We start from the raw sequence: 18,159 nt of genomic DNA on the forward strand, positions 1-18,159 counted from the left end.
ATCTCTCTCTCTCTCTCTCTCTCTCTCTCTCTCTCTCTCTCTCTCTCTCTCTCTCTCTCTCTTTCTCTTTCTCTCTCTCTTTCTCTTTCTCTCTCTCTTTTTAATTTTGCTTACAAACAGTCGATTTTGATTATTATTGCCATTACTATAATCTGAAATTACAGTAGCTCTGTTGCATACATCGATATTTTGTATTATTATTTACATGTTGCCTTACTAATAATTTTTTATATCAGATTAATTTATTGCGTATTTTACAATATAAACTTCCTGCGTGTACAATGACATACTTGTCTTTTACAAATGTCATTCAATTATTTTCTGTGGCGTGCGGGTCATTCCACGCGAAATCGGGCACGTTTCGGAGCAAGTTCTTATAATTTGCTCAAATTTGAATATGGTGTAGTCCTTAACGATATTTAAACGTACCCCAAAGGATTTTTCAAAATTTTGAAAATTGTAGATTTTATAGCTGTTTGAAGTTAAGTGCTACCATTTTTTTTAAAAATTATAGCTATTGAACTAGTAAGCGGATGGAGATAAGCTTTACGGTGCTTTTAGAGAAAACATTGAAGTTTGTAAAAAAAATTATTTCATTTAAAAAAAATTGCTTTTTAATCATCTTTTTTGCAATTATTTTAAACAAATGCAGGTTTTTAAGATGATGCGCGATTTTGAAAATCTGAAAAAAAAGGAGAATATAGTTTGATCCTTCCCCTTGATGGACAAACTTTCAAAAAGATGGACATTTTAAAATTGGTCCTGTGAAAATTGCCGAAAGTTGACGCTGCGTCGAGTCGCACTGCTGTGGCGGGCGCGTCGTCGCTGGCAGCCTACTCGACTCCAGCGGGCGAACGTGCGTTTTTATTTGCAATCAAGGCGGCTTCATCCAACATTATTCTACATTATCACCGAGCATTTGCAAGGTTTAATGTAATCAATAAATATTGGTAACTCACTCTTCGTCTTATTCTTGAAAACATAAATATAATTTCTTAAATCCTAGCTTTCATTTCGAAGATTTTGGTATTAATGCAGAATGGCACTTTTCTGCAACTTCACATGGCAAAAATGAATGTGAACTTGTCAATAAGTATCACTGATAAAGAGTGAGTTACCAATATTTGTCGCCTTGATCGCAAATAATAACGCTCGTTCGCCCGCTGGAGTCGAGTAGGCTGCCAGCCACGACGCGCCCGCCACGGCAGTGCGACTCGACGCAGCGTCAACTTTCGGCAATTTTCACAGGACCAATTTTAAAATGTCCATCTTTTTGAAAGTTGGTCCATCAAGGGGAAGGATCAAACTATATTCTCCTTTTTTTCAGATTTTTAAAATCGCGCATCATCTTAAAAACCTGCATTTGTTTAAAATAATTGCAAAAAAGATGATTAAAAAACAATTTTTTTTTAATGAAATCATTTTTTTATAAACTTCAATGTTTTCTCTATAAGCACCGTAAAACTTATCTCCATCCGCTTACTAGTTCAATAGCTATAATTTTTTAAAAAAAAGGTAGCACTTAACTTCAAACAGCTGCAAAATCGACAATTTTCAAAATTTTGAAAAATCCTTTGGGGTACGTTTAAATATCGTTAAAGACTACACCATATTCAAATTTGAGCAAATTACAAGAACTTGCTCCGAAACGTGCCCGATTTCGCGTGGAATGACCCGTGCAATACATTCAATCTAGACCCTAAATCCAATTTCAATTTTTTTGTGATTCAATACTGATTGTGGGTAATAATCACTAGACTGCACATAGAATATGCGTAATGTGCAAAATAAGAAATATCTTTTTAATTCTCTAATGACAAAACACATCTTTGTTCAAATTCAATTATTTCCTATGAAAGTATATATTTGTATAAACGTCCTTAATCTACATATCAGTGCTTCATTATCGTTTTCATGTACTTACATATATGTGTAATTAATCTGGTACAGGTGAATGAACTACGACAGGAATTAGCTGCCCGTAATTTAAACTGTAAAGGTCTGAAATCTCAATTACTTGCAAGACTTACAAAAGCGATAATGTCTGAACAAGCTAAAGAAGAAGGAAAACAAGATGACACTGAAGAAAATGAGAAAGATATTTCACCATCACCGAAAGATGAAGAGGATAAGAAGTTTAGAGATAATAAGGAGGTACGATTTTTTTTTTGTATTATAGAGAGTATCCCATAATTTATAAAAAGCTTGTTCTAACCCAGACTGTAAAATTTCAACGTTTTCAATTAGTGTTGCGTACATAACAGATGTAAAGTGATTCAAAAAGTAAAAATCCAATGAATTTAAATCCGGGGAATGAGGTAGCGACACAATTAGGCGACGACATCTCATATATTTATTTGAAAAGCATTTGTTTAGAAATTGTCTAATTACTCGGTTAAAATGCGGCGGAGCATAATCATACATAAATCACGTGCGAAATCTGATATCACAGGAAATCTCTAATATCTCGTTTAAACACGTGTAGAAGAAATTGACATACAGTAATGCGTGCTGTAGCGTTCGCGTTTTCGTTTAGTTTTAACGACCGTTGCCATTCCTACCAATTGCTGGAACCGTATTAACGAAGTGAGATCCAAACTACAAAAAAGAACCGCAAGCTCAAAGTCAGTTTCAATAAGTTCTTATAATCGTACAATTGTTTTCGTAAAATTCCCGACACAATCATGCATAATGTATTCTCCCTTCTTGCGGTTTTTTGAACACCATCTTCATTATTTCTTTTAATATGCCAGATTTATTTTTCAAGATTACTACTTCAATTTTTCGATCTACCAATGTCTGAAGCTGTTCTTTGTAAGGAACCAATCTCTTATAGGGGGTCTTATATGTATACTTCGAAAAATTTGTTTGTTTGGTGTACACCAATTAATTGGGAAAATGTTCCAAGTTTAAGCATGTTGCTTGATTCAAAATTTGAGAAGTGCTGTATCAGTATTTCGTTTTGTTGAATATTTCTATGGTCTTTAGAAATGAGCAAAAATACGAAAATATTGGAGTCAAGACACAATGGAAAACATTTTCATCATCAGATCGTCATTTTAAATATATAATATATACATATATTTCGTCATGGGTTTTTGAAAATTTCAAAATTATCGGGAATTTCGACAATTCGAATTTCGTTTGAAGCTTAATTGTGGAATACACTTTCCTCTACTCATACCGAATATTGAAATCTCGAAATTTTCATGTTCTGTCACGTTTCTATTGATTTTGGATTTTTAATGTTTTCAAAAGCAATCTCGCAAAAATTACTTCTTTATTTAACTATTTAGCTAATAGTATAACGTAAGAAAATGATTATACAGGTGGAAATTATAAAGCGTGTTACAGACGAATATCTCCAAAAATATTGATTATACCCAAAAATGTTTCAGATGAAAATTGTTCAGCACCGTGGGAAATATGTGGTGGGACTTTTATTTTTTCCGGTGAACGCGCAAAGGTGAGGTGAAGGTTACATCCATTTTTTCAAATGGAACCATAGTTTTATTTTTTACTAGTATTGTAGTTTATTTTAAGACGAATTTAAAAACTATCTATAGAAGGTCATTCAAGGTCAAACTTGCACGGAAATGCCGAAAAGGTGAATAAAATAAATGTATTGATAATTTAACGTAATTGCGTTTTATTTGTACTTTAATGAGTGTTCGAAGTGATTACGTTGTACTTCAATGCACATAACAATTCTTTGTTGAAATGATTGTCTAACCTTGCGCAAGATTTCAACGTTTGTCTTAGCACAAGCTTCGCATATTCCAACTTTCATGGTTTCACGCGTCGTAGGCTTAATGTTCATTGCGCAGTTTTTAATGTAACCCTATAGTAACTAGTCGAGTGGTATTAAATTTGTCGAACGGGGAAACCAGGCTATAGGACCTTCTCGACCTACCCACCTTTCTGGAAAGATTTCGCTTATTGCTGTTCGAGAACATAGTGCATAATGCAGAGGTGCACCGCCATGTTTTATCCACATAACGCGTCGTGTATTTAAAGGTACTTCCTCACATAATTGGGGTAGTAAATTGCATAGGAGGTTAACATAAACTTGCCCAGTTAAACGTCCTTCGAAAAAGTACGGGCTAATAACAAAATTTCCAATAATGCCGCAACAAACGTTCAGGGTCCATGGATGTTGAAACGCCGTTGTCCTTATCCTATACGGATTTTGAGGTGTCCAGTAGTGCATGTTATGCCTGTTTACATTGCCAGTATTTGTAAATCTTGCTTTACCAGAAAACAGAACGTTAGGTAAAAACATCTTCAACTATCTTCTGACGAATCCAATTGTAGAAGTTCAATCGTTTAACGAAATCGTCTCCGTATAAATCCTGATATAATGTTATGCAGTATGGATGGAATTTATAATAATGTTAAATGTTCAATCGTCGTACAGTCGTATGACATATTCCACATTCTCTTGCAATTGTTCTACTGCTTGCATGAGATTTCACGTTAACCAGTGCCAATACATCAGTAACAACATTATCTGTAGCTACATTTCGAGATCGATTTCTTTTCACTTGTAAAGTACGCTAGACTAAAACGCTGTTCTGGTCTCTTAACACGTTGACTGCCACTTTCACTTCATTAAAAATTCTATCATTTTGGCTGTGATTCCAACTTTAAAGAAAATTGTTTTTAATTCTTTTTCATGATTATTTGAAAATGTTTTGTCTCTTTTACTAAGTGTCGCTGAAATTCTGTATATTACTATTATTCATGATTATGTAACTTACCATTATTCACAATCATGTAAAAATTGTCACCCACATATGGGTGACATGGCAGTCAACGTGTTAAATGCCACGTGCGATTTAGTTGGTCAATCTGGGCAGTGTCGTGCATAAAAATTTGTAGCCATTCTGTAATTTTTCCTGTGCTCTCCTAGTACCATAAACATATCGAAGAAATTTTGAAACATTTCCAATTTTACAACAAATTTAAGAAATACTACGGTTCGGCGAAGGATAACTTAGCTCAATGATTACATAAATACGTTTGTTTTTATTTCATTGATAATAACTTTGATGTTGTCCTTAGTACTACTGATATTGAACACATGTTATTGTTTCAGTGTGAAAGTTCGAAGGCACGAAACGTGTGAATGAAATAAATATACAATAAACTTATAAAGCAAAAGTCAAATTATTTTTCGGTCAAATTATTGTTGAAATAAATTGAACAAAGCATTGTTAAGTGCATTGTATATATTTATTTCAATCACCTTTTCGGCAAGTTTGACCTTGAATGGCCTTCTGTAGATAGTTTTCAAATTCGTGTTAAAATAAGCTACAATACTAGCAAAAAATGAAAGCGTGATTACATTTGAAAAACAGGTTGTAACATGATATTATCCTCGGTGCCAAACAACTTTCATCTAAAACATTTTTGTATGTAATCAATATTTTTGGAGATATTCGTCTGTAACACTTCATAATTTTCAAGCTATATAAACCAAGCATATGATGACACAAGTTAAATTTTATATCTAAGCAATGAATGGTCAGCGGTAAATAGCACTCCACAAATCGTGAACTTCACCCATCAATAGTGAAGGATAAAACTGTGTCCACAAGTTTCGTGAAAGGAAGTTTCATAGAAATTCAGTAACCAATAACAGAGTATACAAGTAACAAGAAGTAATAACCGATATACAGGGTGTCCCAAAATAAGGGAACAATCCGAAACATACTTATTGTTCATGCAAAAAAAAATCGAAAAGTTCCTTAAGCTCCTTTGAAGTTTCGTTTCCAAGATGTTAGCAGTTGAAAATTGGAAGTTCGGTTGTTCGCGCAGCGACATGCGTTCATAGTTTGTAATATCACAGAAGAGACCCGCGTAGATGTACGCTCACACAAAGTTTACAGTTGACTGTACACATTCATAGTTTTTTAATCCACTTACACTTAAGCTATAGTTTGTAATACACTTAATCGTCTAATGGTTCAAAAAAAAAGTTCCAACACATCTGTTGACGCATCTTCATACTACTTAAATTTACTACAAAAAACCTAGTATTTTTATAAAAAGTGTTCAAAGACATCTCCTTGCACTTCTACACATTTTTGCAATCTTCTCAACAATGACTCACGTACACGACCGCATACATCTTCAGTCTTTATTTCGTCGAACGTGTTAGAGCGTAGATCACGCACGAGAGGGTAGTAGTGTATCGATTTGGTATCCAGAACAACACGTTATATGTAATAACGTCTCGCATCGCGTTGCGTACAATACAAAAGGTGAAGAACGCGGCGATTTTTAGGTTAAGGTAACAAAAGACAAAAACCGAGCGACACTAGCGTCTCGAACGGGGGACTGCTAGAGGTCGGAATACGAAGGGCGCGAATTGTGAGCCTCAACAGAACGCATTCGATATACATTGCCGTAGTACTTGTTCACTGTCAATTTGACAGCGTATACTTTGTATCTTACATAGCCCCATAGGAAAAAATCGAATGGCGTAAGATCTGGTGAACGGAGTATCCAATGTATTGGACCTCCTTGTCCTATCCACTGGTTTTCATATTTCTCTGTTAAAGATCTTACGTATTGATCAAAATGGGCAGGAGCACCATCTTGTTGATAAATCATTTGTGTTCTAATAGACAACGGAAAATCTTCTAATAATTCGGGTAGTTTGTTAATCAAAAAATCTAAATACGTTTCTGCGGACAGTCTGTGAAGAAGGAAGAACGGTCCCACAATTTTGCCGCTAATTATCCCTGCCCACACATTGACAGTCCATCGATATTGGAAGTTATTTGTGTGGGTTTCGTGTGGGTTAACATAACTCCACATGTGCGAATTTCGGGAGTTAAACGCACCACTTCTCGTGAATGTGCTTTCGTCTGTCCACAAAATCTTATTTAATATGTTTTGATCATTCTGGTACGTAGTTAACAGCCACCAATAAAATTCAAACTAGCTAAAAATAAGATCTGTTGAATGTAAAAGTAATTATAATTCTCATAACTAAATATATCTAAACTGTTATGTTGCCACTCACCCGTCTGCTCCCGAAAGCAAGCGTGCTCTACCTCCGATCGCCGTCAGGTGAGAAGGAGATAGGATGTTTTGGGTCCTTGGCCAGGTTAAAGAGTTGCAACTCACTGAGAACTTTACTACTTTTATTCAAACACTAATTAGCTCTGGTACTATCGTAATGTGTATCGTTAGACAAGCTATGCAGATCGTTCCGACGATCCGCGCTCTTTTCGGAGGCAAAACGGGGGGGTCGGAGTCGTCACGTTTTGCCGACTCTTTTGGAATTCGCTAACTCGGCACGAAGATATTCAGCTCCGCGGTTTCTACGACTAAGCGCACGTGTACCTACTCGAGCTATAACAATTATAAATACCAAAATTTTAAGTAAAACAGGGAATTTGAACATTAATAGCTAATAACCCAGATGATTATTTCTTATGTTAGTCAAACCAAAAGCATCGGTATCGGAAAAGTAGTACAGTTTCAATGGCTACTACTGTATGCAAAGCATAGCCGGCACAGTCGTACGTATTTACTGGAATTTTGCACGTGGATACCTTTAATCGTAAATATCATTTGATCCGTAACTCAGTTCTAAAATTCAATGGTATTATCTTAATATAATGTTCGTATGATCTTTAGATTAAGCTTAGTCTCATCAAAATCAGTGCATCTGTTACGTTCCGGTTAACTATGTGTTAGCGTCAACGTATTTTAAGAGAGAGTTTGGGACGGTTAGCCAAACGAAGACGTGTCGTTGAGGGATTTATGATAGGGTCTTAGTTTACGAATGGCTGATTGAGGGTGCATGAGACTAAACAGTCCCGCCGGCGACCGATGGCTGATGGCTACGTTGGGCCTCCCAGCTATCGGTTATTGTGTGACTGTTTAGAAGAAGAGCGAGTGTTTGGAAAAAGGCAAGCGGTCCGACACCGTATTGCTAAAGAATGGGAATATTGTTCCTAAAGGATCTGGCCACGGAGTGGGGAAGGCTATGCCTTTTGGTAAGAGGACTGTGATGAACCCCACGGCACTTACCCCAGAACCGTCTACGGAACATTTTCTGATTCTTCGCGTGTTTTTCCTGACATATGACATCATAATTTCGCATAATATTTCGACATGAGCGTTGCACCGAATCCGTATGTCCCTGTAACCTGGTATTTTGGCAGAATCATCAGTTCAGTCGCCGGGCAGGTGTCAAATATGTGTTGATGACTGACCTAGTATACATTTCGCGTTTTATACCATAGATAGTTTACGGAGAAGTAGGAAGACTAAACTGCGTTCTCGCGGATACTTTACTTGAGGACACTAAAATTATCATTTCCCAAGTTAATTAAAATTACAGATAATAGCCTCGCGATTATAGAACACGTACTGTAAGTTTCGCAGGAGTTAGCGTCAATTGCGACAGGTTATTCGATCTCGCTATTCAGATAAATTCCAATCAAATCCTTTATTAACTGTAACAATTTTTGGCTTGGTATTCTTTTGAACTCAAGTATCGAGTACTAAGTAAGTGGAGTGCATGGTTGTTAGTTAGTGCCCCACGCTACGAGAGAACTATGGAACGAGAAGAGACATCTTTGTAAATTTCCTAATACCGAGACATTAGGGTCCTTCTCTCTCGTAAGCTACTTTTAAGGTAATCAAATACAATCAATTATTCTATACTAGATTTTGTATCTCCGAAAAGAAACATCTTGTAACTAAACTATATTTCGTATTTCCGAAAAGAGATAGAATGGTAATAATGTGTCTACATTATCTCCGAAGAGATATAATTAAATAAATTGCCTATACCCTCATATGCATGCACTTAAGTGACGACCAGTCCAACAAATTCCTAATCACGAATGCGCCGACGATCCTGAGGAAGGTAGTAGTAGTTGAAACCTCATATATTATACTGTTATTTATCCTCGGTAGCGTGGCTGGGACGTAACCGAGTTGTTCTCCTTTCTACTTGTGTACAGGCTTAAAGAAAGTAATAATATTAAACAAATTATGTATTACTTTCATGGCAATAATGATCACTTTTCCATTGTAAACCAGTTGTATACATTCAATGTTGTAGCATATGTACTAGTTTAACACAAATCAATACTTAATCTATTTACACATAAGGACAAAGGAAGATGTATTTATTTTGCAGTTTTTTATGAAATTAATAAGTTATTGACAACTACGTACTTTGTAACTCTTCAATTTCTGTTCTTTTAATTTTAATGTTTATATGACATATTTTTCTTATTTTCACTTGTGGAATATACTGACATCATTTGGCTGAAAAACCTGGGACACCCTGTATAGCTCTTAGTGTTATTTTTCTTTTGTATGACACTTCTTTCATTATTTGCCGTCGCACCAACAATCTCACTGTCACTATTACCGGACATTTTTTTAAGCTCTTGTTTGCACACGTACCTTCGTGGTACGAAACTTTACGTGTAATCACACACTCCGACTTAACTTTGTGTGGACAGGTTAGTTATATAGACTAGTTCTCGGATAAATGTACAATTCCTTTATTGAACGAGTGCTGTAGGCTTGACTCTCTAAGCTGATCCGGGTCTTCTTCGATCTTCTCTAATAAGGAAAACTTCCAAACCCTTACATTTGATAGAGCTGGACAATCGTAGTAGAAAGGGGATTGCACGGTCAACTAACATTTTAAAAAAATCTGCAAGGCACCGAAGGACCTACGGTAATAACTTCGATCGTGAATGAGGTATTCAAAATATGTCCTAACAGCCCTCTTGTCACCAAGTGAATTTAACGAATGTTCTGAATTAAGTCTTAGCTTCACAAACTCAATCGGCGGGGGGGGGGGGGGGGGGGGGGGTAGTTATAGGGAAAATTAAAAATATCGGTTTTTGCCCCATTTTCCCTATTGAACACAATACGAAAAACCTGAAAAAATTCTATAACATGGGTGATATGGTGGTACATGTTCGAGAATTTTTTTAGATTTTTCGGTTGCGAATGCTAAGCATAATAAGTGAAAAACTGAAAAAAATACTGAAAAATGCAGATTTTGTAGTGAAGTTTAAAAATGACCACTTTTATATTTTTACAGTAACAACATAATGGAACGACTATTATTCTCAATTTTTTCAGATTTTTTGGCAGGGTGCGCCGTAGTTCAAAAAATCAAAAACCGAATTTTTCAGGGTTTTTCGGACAAAACTGTGATAAATACAGTTGATTTTTACATAATCTTTACACAGTAAGTGTATTATGTGATTTTTAACATTTTACATTGTAAAGAATAATTAAATTAATAATGTTTATTATTAGGGTATGAGTACAGTCTTACATTGGATGATGAGAATAAACATTTGAAAAGAAACCATACGATAATAATTGAGAGTAGCATGTATAAACGCATTTATAACTTAGAAACTAGTAATAACAGTTTGGGGAAGACTCAGTATGCGAGAATGTATCTTAATAAAAGGATGCCCATATTAGTTTTTGCAACGTGAGGAAAAATTACCCAGGTAGAAAAAAAAACCTCTGTAACAGTATTAATTTATATATACGACTTACTAACTAAATTATATGCTACCTTATAAACTAAAACTTATGAACTAATGGAAATTTATATACAATGGGCATATCCCTACTATATTATCCCAGCATGTAAAGGAACTTAGATTGTCATTGTAATGCTACTAAGTATTTGTACTTGTTAAGGATTTGGTAAAGCTTGTTTACGTTCATCTAGTTCGGGCATAAAGGTACAGGTTCGGTCTAGCCATCAATATTTCTCGTGGTCGAGGCGTTGGAAGTCTAAAAAGTCTCTTTTTGGGATTTTAATCGAGTACTTGAACCGATCCCTATTTTGAATGAAATCGCAGTGGGAGAATGCAATACGCTTGTCGGCTTTATTTCGGCACCAATGATAAATTAATGATATGTTCGCGTCATTTTGGATTATTCCTGTTCTGTCACAGTAGATAAAAGATCGTGGTGGAATATAACCAGAATTAGATTGTCTTTAGAAATCAATGTTGTCTAGTATTATCAGCTCTTTGATGATGCTGTTGTTTATGAGTGGAATTTTACTGAAACAATCCCTTACTAGTTTAATGATAAATATGTCTATAACTCGATGTTTCATTGGGATTTTTACCCTTTTTTAGAATGGGCAGAACTTTTGCACATTTCCAGATTTTCGGGAAGTAAAAAGAATTGATTGCGTTGTTGAATAGTATCGTTAGAGATCATATATCACGTTTGGCGGTAAGTGTTTTAGGATTATGGGCGGGATACCATCGAGACCACTAGAACATTTGTTTGGTAGTTTTTTAAGGATGGATAATAACGAGTTTGGGCTACTGAAAGATTGTCGATCAATATCTGGGATAGTAGAATCTGTTGCTGTGTTGTTAGTTAATCTGTTGCTATTTCTTTAATACGGGTATTATTGTTGAGATAGCGTGGTGAATTTATGGATTCGTAGTATGCTCCAATGATATTCAGCTTATCCAAGTTAGACGTAAAGACATATTTGCTATTAACTAAATTGGTGTGCGCTAAGTCGCAATTACTTCTGTTAAGTATATCAATGTTCAATGAGTCAATGTGTAAGTCCTTGATACCGGAAAATTACTTAGGGCGAAAAATAGCGTTGATTTTGGGGAAAAAATTATCGGTTATTCTATGATCGATACTTTTCATTAGATTAGTCCAGTGTTTCTCTATTGATATGCTAAACTCGATCTGTATAGATTTAACTAATCTTTTGTGTATTTCTTTAATGTTTTTTGTAATGGGGAGTCTAGAATAAGGGTCGGTTATGTGTAGTTCGTGTAACTTTGAACCTATGAATTGTTTGATTTTTTGTAGTTTGATTGTGAAATATTATTTACTATTGAACTCATATTTGATTAGAGAAAATTGAGTTGAGAATAAATTCTATTTTTTTAGAGTTCTCTGTGATTCGCATCGCCAGGTTATGAAATTGGATATTAACTAGTGTTGCTATTTCGCTTTTAAGGTCTGCAATCCAGGCTGGAGGATTAGAGCTGTTTTCCTGGACGTTGGATGATAAGTGTCCTGCGTTTGATGAGGTTGTGAAAGTCCTTCTTGGCTTGTCCGCTTCTGAAGATTGTAGGATGCTCGAAGGAGGTTCAGGCAATGGCTTTTGCCGGCTGTTGCGTGTGCATAAGAGACATTGTCCCTTATGCCTGATGAAAGACTGTACAGTTTATTTGAGATATGCTTGACTTTTTGAGCCTTGGCCTCTTTCTTCTTTGCCAGAGCAAATTTAATCTATGGACAACCTTTATAAGAGGCTGAATGTACTTTTTGTCCACAATTAATACATATAAGGAGATTCTTATCGCCATTTTGTAACATATCACACTTGCCTGGGCCATGGGATTCACCACATTTGACACATCTGAACATTAATTGGCAGTTTTTACTGGAATGACCAAGGTTTTGACATTTACGACATTGAAATATATCTGGTTTTCTAAGATATTCAAATCTAACCTTTTGATAGGCTAGATTTTTAACTTTAAATAAGTTTGTAGTTTTACTGTTGTTAGAAATTTGTATTAAATGATGATATTTGTCTGGTTGAGATTTGTTGTAGACGAACTTCGATATATTCAAGATGCTTAAGTTAGGTAGGTTCAGGTCTTGAAGTTCTTGTTTAATTTCTTCCACAAAAAAATTACCCTTAATATCTTTCAGTACAATAGATTTCGGTTTTAGGTTTTTTGAAGTATATGTGAAGCACTGCACGTTACTCGTTGTTAGTAGATTCGTGATGTTGTAGTGAGTGGTACTATTGATGTATAAGATGTGCTTATCACCTTCGAGTTCTTTAATTAAGAATGCAGATTTTGGGGTGTTTGATCCCTTAATTAAATTGATCAAATCATTGATGTTTGTCTGCGTTGTATATATAGGGGGTGGTTTAGATGTTTTAACATTAGTTTCTTCCGGTGGTGTAGGGGGTTTGATAGCGTTCTCAGTTTCCATGTCACTATCGTCGTAAAGGCTGAGGAAAACTTATTTTTATCAAGTTCAGATTCCTTGTTGCTTTCCATTTTTTTGGAACGTATTTTTGTCGTTTTTTTGGTGTTTCCCAAACACCTGTTGCCGATGTGGTAGATTGAGTCACATTTTGATTGCTTGAAGAAGCTGCGTCCATAGATGGAGTCGTACCTTTTCGTTTCCTCGAAACATTGAGGTTAGGTTGGAGTGTGGTTTTGTTATATCCATGTTTTTCTTTTAAGAATTCTTTATACATTTTATTCAATTGTAGCGAATTCAGGTTTGGCGTCTTGGCTGCGTCTTGGCTCCTTCCGGGCGCACATTTTCTTTGTCAGATGCATCTGGGGCTACACCATGTTTAGTGCCTTGTGGATTGGGGTTAGAAGACATCTGATCCGATAACGTGCGGATTATCCGCAACGTTATAACGTAACCCGAAACCCAATTACACAATGATTTTATGCACGCTGTTGAACTGTTTATGAACTAGTACTCTTTTGAAGAAATATTCTTGTTATCGCAATTAAGACTCTCCATCCGCCAGTCTAGACTTAAGCGCTGCCTACTCGTCTGATGCTCTCCCAGTCAGACACCTTACTCACTGCGCCAAGGCGGCTGTTGAAGAAATGACTGATTTTCCTGAATATGAAACGCCCACATGTGTCATTAATTGAACCATTTAAAAAATGTTCATACTTATCCATTATTCTTTACAATGTAAAATGTTAAGAATCACATAATACACTTACTGTGTAAAGATTAAGAAAAACCCTGAAAAATTCGGTTTTAGATTTTTTGAACTACGGCGCACCCTGCAAAAAATCTGAAAAAATTGAGAATAATAGTCGTTCCATTATGTTGTTACTGTAAAAATATAAAAGTGGTCATTTTTAAACTTCACTACAAAATCTGCATTTTTCAGTATTTTTTTCAGTTTTTCACTTATTATGCTTAGCATTCGCAACCGAAAAATCTAAAAAAATTCTCGAACATGTACCACCATATCACCCATGTTATAGAATTTTTTCAGGTTTTTCGTATTGTGTTCAATAGGGAAAATGGGGCAAAAACCGGTATTTTTAATTTTCCCTATAACTACCCCCCCTCCCCCCCTGATTGAGGTAGGGGGTTAAAAATTGGCACAGAATGTTTTCTTTTGATACCCTATCGAATGCCACATACCCGATCAAAATCGGCTCAAGGGCACTTTTGACCGCCTTATCCTGCTAGGCCCTTTATAACATATATATAATTGGCATCTTTTTAGTGATAAATATATCATCAACAATAAAGTATTTATAGCAATTTGAAGGAACTAATATGTATGTACGCACGTAAAATGTTTATTTCATTAATATACATTTTATGTAAATTGTAATGTGATTAATTGTAAACAATAATGTTCATTGTATAATAATCACAAAAATATAGAAAAAGAAAAAAGTTAGTAGTAGAAATATTTAAAAGATAGTAAGTTTCTATATCATGTCAATAGATAGAGAAGCGGCAGCGTTTTGCTCCAAGTACAGTTGAATGACGCGTGGCGCTTGCAGTGTATCTTTCCTGTGACCAAAACGTCCAAACACTTTGATAGCAATTTATTTTTTTAACACAGCGTGTAATGGATTTTAACGATTGCCACATTGTTAAGTATCATCGTGCGTGTAAAATAAGCTTTCACACATGTAAATTGGAATACGAAGAGCTGAGATATGGAGATATTAATTTTACTTGCAGGAGTAATTTAACATGCTCAGTTTCGTCCGACGGGGATACCTCTTTCTGGCTTTCACATTTTTGCAGCAAGATGGCTTTCTAGTTTTCATATTTTTGCTGCTAGATGGCTTCAGCTAGGTAGCTAAGAAGCTGTCAAAATCGGCGAAATTGGTGAAAGGGCCAATGGATAGGAAAATAAAGTCATAAATCTACTTAATTATTAACATAGTAAAAACAAGTTACCATTTAAATTCCTAGTTATAATTTTTTAATGATTAGTAATTAAGTACCCCAAAGTTAAAAAGAAATATTGCTTTATGTGCAAGGATCATAACCTAAACACAATGCATCGAATAGACTTCAAGTACTTATAATTATAATAAATATGGAAGTTCATGAGGAATTCGATTTAAGACCCTATGATAGATTTAAAGAGAAAACAGCAATCAAATACATCGGGAAATGATACAGTATCTCGCAACAAAATACAAAAAGCACGTACAGCTATCGATGACTCAACTGTTACATACGGACAATATTTTTCGTTACTCTCCCAAATATTCGAGTCTCTGCCTGTTAAAAGAAAACGCCCTAGCACTTTCGTTTTTTGTTATCTTAATGGGAACGCGACTCCTAGCAGCTGGATAGCAACCACAACGCTGTACCAACCGTGAAGAATTTCCGTATATGGTAATTTCTAACGAATCCTCCCTCATTTTTCGGCCTATATAATCCCCGAAATTTTAGCCCTAACGGGTTCAGAGCAATACCGTCACGTTGATAGTCAAGTTCGTCAGAGTTGGTTGCTATTCAGTTAGATCGGGCTAAAGTTTCCTTTCGAGTCTACAGTTTAACCTCATAGAATCCGCAAGTCGGCATAAATTCTATCTGGCAATTTCTATGACCACTCTGTAAGTCTCCGCATCGCCAGTGCGTTAACACCGAACATTAAAATCATATACTTTACGCGACAACACTACACTATACAGGGTGTCCCAAACTAAGTGCGGGAGCCGGAAACGGGAGATTCCTGGGGTGATTCTAAACAACATTTTCCTTTGCAAAAATATCCTCCGAAGCTTTGTTAACGAGTTATTAACGAAAAACCCCGACCAATCAGAGAGCGCGAATAGCGAGCGCTCGGCCGACCAGCGACAGGGCACAAGCTACGCGGAGCGTTTGTTATTCACCGTGCTCGAAGCTTGTACAAGAAATTCAAAATGTTTACGTCAATGCTCAATTTCTCCTAAACTATTGGATGAAAAATTATGAAAAAAATTAGGACCACGTTAACTATTGGGACATCTATTATAGAATTTTTTCAGATTTTTAAATTAATTATCCAAGTTGTAAAAAATAAGAAACGAGAAGAAAGAATTTTAAAATGCCGATTTAGTAAAGTAATACTATAGTAAAAAAAATAAAAAGCAATGTTTTCGTAGTTCCTACGGATTGTACGTTATTTTACTGTGTATTAAAACATTGAAAACTCTACAAGAATACTTTTTTCATGATGAATGAACAAAAATTGGACGTATTAGTTGCTGTAATCGGTAAAAAGTACGGAAACATTGATTTTTATTTTTTTAATTATCACGGACCAAAGGAAAAAATGTTTAAATAAATTGAGATTAATAATATGACTATAGTAATACGAGTAATTACTATCGGTAAAACTCACCCATTCGGAGAGGAATTCACCGGCTGCTTGAACACTTGCTCCATTAGGTCGTTGTGCCGATCCCGATCATTGGGGGATGATGCCCAGGTAGCGCTGATCGCAGGTATCCAAGACCACAAGAAGACACCTTACATTTACAACACTTCGCGGTCACTAACACTGATCACTTCACTAAACGAACACTTGACCTTTTAATGACCGACAACCGATTACTTTGAAACGTGGCATTCCGTAAATAAAAACAAGATGTTATACAGTTCGGCGGCGAAATTACGATCGACACTGGCGATTTTTTCCGAAGTCTCTTTCCTCGTGCCCTCGCATCCCTCCAGCGCGACTTCTCGGGGTGTAGCTTCGTCGAAATACTCGAATTTGATTTGCTAGTTGACACCAATGGGATTGGATCTTCCTCGGTTACTTTTTTCAGTGGAGGTGGTAGTCTCTTCTTCGAGTCGAAAAAGTCGCAAGCAAATTCATGGGGAAAAGCGAAGGCCGTAACGAGTGTCTCGCAGATGCGGCCGTTTATGATCACAGGTATTGCCCTGCAAGTTCGAAGGAGCTATCGGTACCCGAGACTGAAGACCGCAAGGGTCGTGTCGCGTTTACCATGGAAGTCCTTTCGAAGTTACAAGGTTTACTATCATTTCCTGTGGCTCTCTGATCCTACATCAGATTCGTCCGCATGCCCTTACTTCCAAAGAAAACTGTATACAACCTAGTACTTTAGTATAGTGACTCCTCGATTTATTCAAGTTCGTCCGCGATAGTTAACTTATTCAGCAGCTATCTGATTTTACATCAGATTCGTCTATTTCTTACAGCTACCTGTAACACCAGGTTCGTCTGTACGTTATCCAATCTCCTTACAGCACCTTGATTTTGCATCAGGTTCATCCTTGTCTATAATAATCCCAACGGCTCACTGATCTCACATCAGTTTCGTCTGTTGTACCAGCTAACACTTCAACCACTATATTCTTTGAAAATATATTTATGAAAGATATACTTACTAAGATTATATGGACATGTGACAAGGAATGCATTAATTTCAAGTTAAATAAAGAAATTCAATTGTATATGGCATACAACAATGCTAATGTATATCGAGCAAGAAAAGTTATACAGCAGAAGAAGGAATATATAAAGCTTAATAAAAAACACAAAAACGTATACTAAAGTACTAATTACAAAAGAACAATTCCCTCCAATAAAAAACATAGGTTACAAAAAAGCTCATAATTTAAAGAAATGGGAGGCTCAACTATGCCACAAGATAACAAAAATAATAAATGACGCAGCAACCAAATTAGTAACGTCATGAAAGATTACCTCAGTTTAGCGGCCCCCACATCAGCCATGAAACCCGTGAAACAAATTGAGATAAGAGACAATCTAGCAAAATACAAAAAAAATTGCAAGTAACATCATCCATAATAGGGAATTTGATATAAAAAAAAATAATCAGGGTTTAGTCCTCAACTATAAGTCTGATACGGAGTAAAATGAAGTCCAACATCTCGGTAATATATCATCTTCAAATGAGGGAACTTGCCATATGAAAGGAAAGACCCATAGAAGCACTGTCACGAAGTCCCTGTATGCCTCCTAAGCATGTCAACAAGATCCTATAAATATGATATATGAGGATATTTCTACTAAAAACAAATCATCTAGTAAATATTCAAGAAAGACCTGCTGCATTATTAAATCTAACAGCAGAACATAATTATAAT

General features: G+C 35.8%; 1 protein-coding gene across 2 annotated transcripts in view; it reads left to right on the top strand.

The window, feature by feature from the left end:
* Positions 1–18,159, top strand: part of LOC143186858 (cell division cycle and apoptosis regulator protein 1) — a 94,047-nt gene that overhangs the window by 62,973 nt on the left and 12,915 nt on the right. For both annotated transcript variants that reach the window (XM_076390712.1, XM_076390799.1), the window contains one exon: positions 1,951–2,154. In XM_076390712.1, the coding sequence (XP_076246827.1) occupies positions 1,951–2,154 (204 nt within the window). The remainder of the gene's footprint in view (positions 1–1,950; positions 2,155–18,159) is intronic.

The sequence above is a fragment of the Calliopsis andreniformis genome, chromosome 1 (assembly GCF_051401765.1).
Source record: "Calliopsis andreniformis isolate RMS-2024a chromosome 1, iyCalAndr_principal, whole genome shotgun sequence".
Taxonomy (NCBI): domain Eukaryota; kingdom Metazoa; phylum Arthropoda; class Insecta; order Hymenoptera; family Andrenidae; genus Calliopsis; species Calliopsis andreniformis.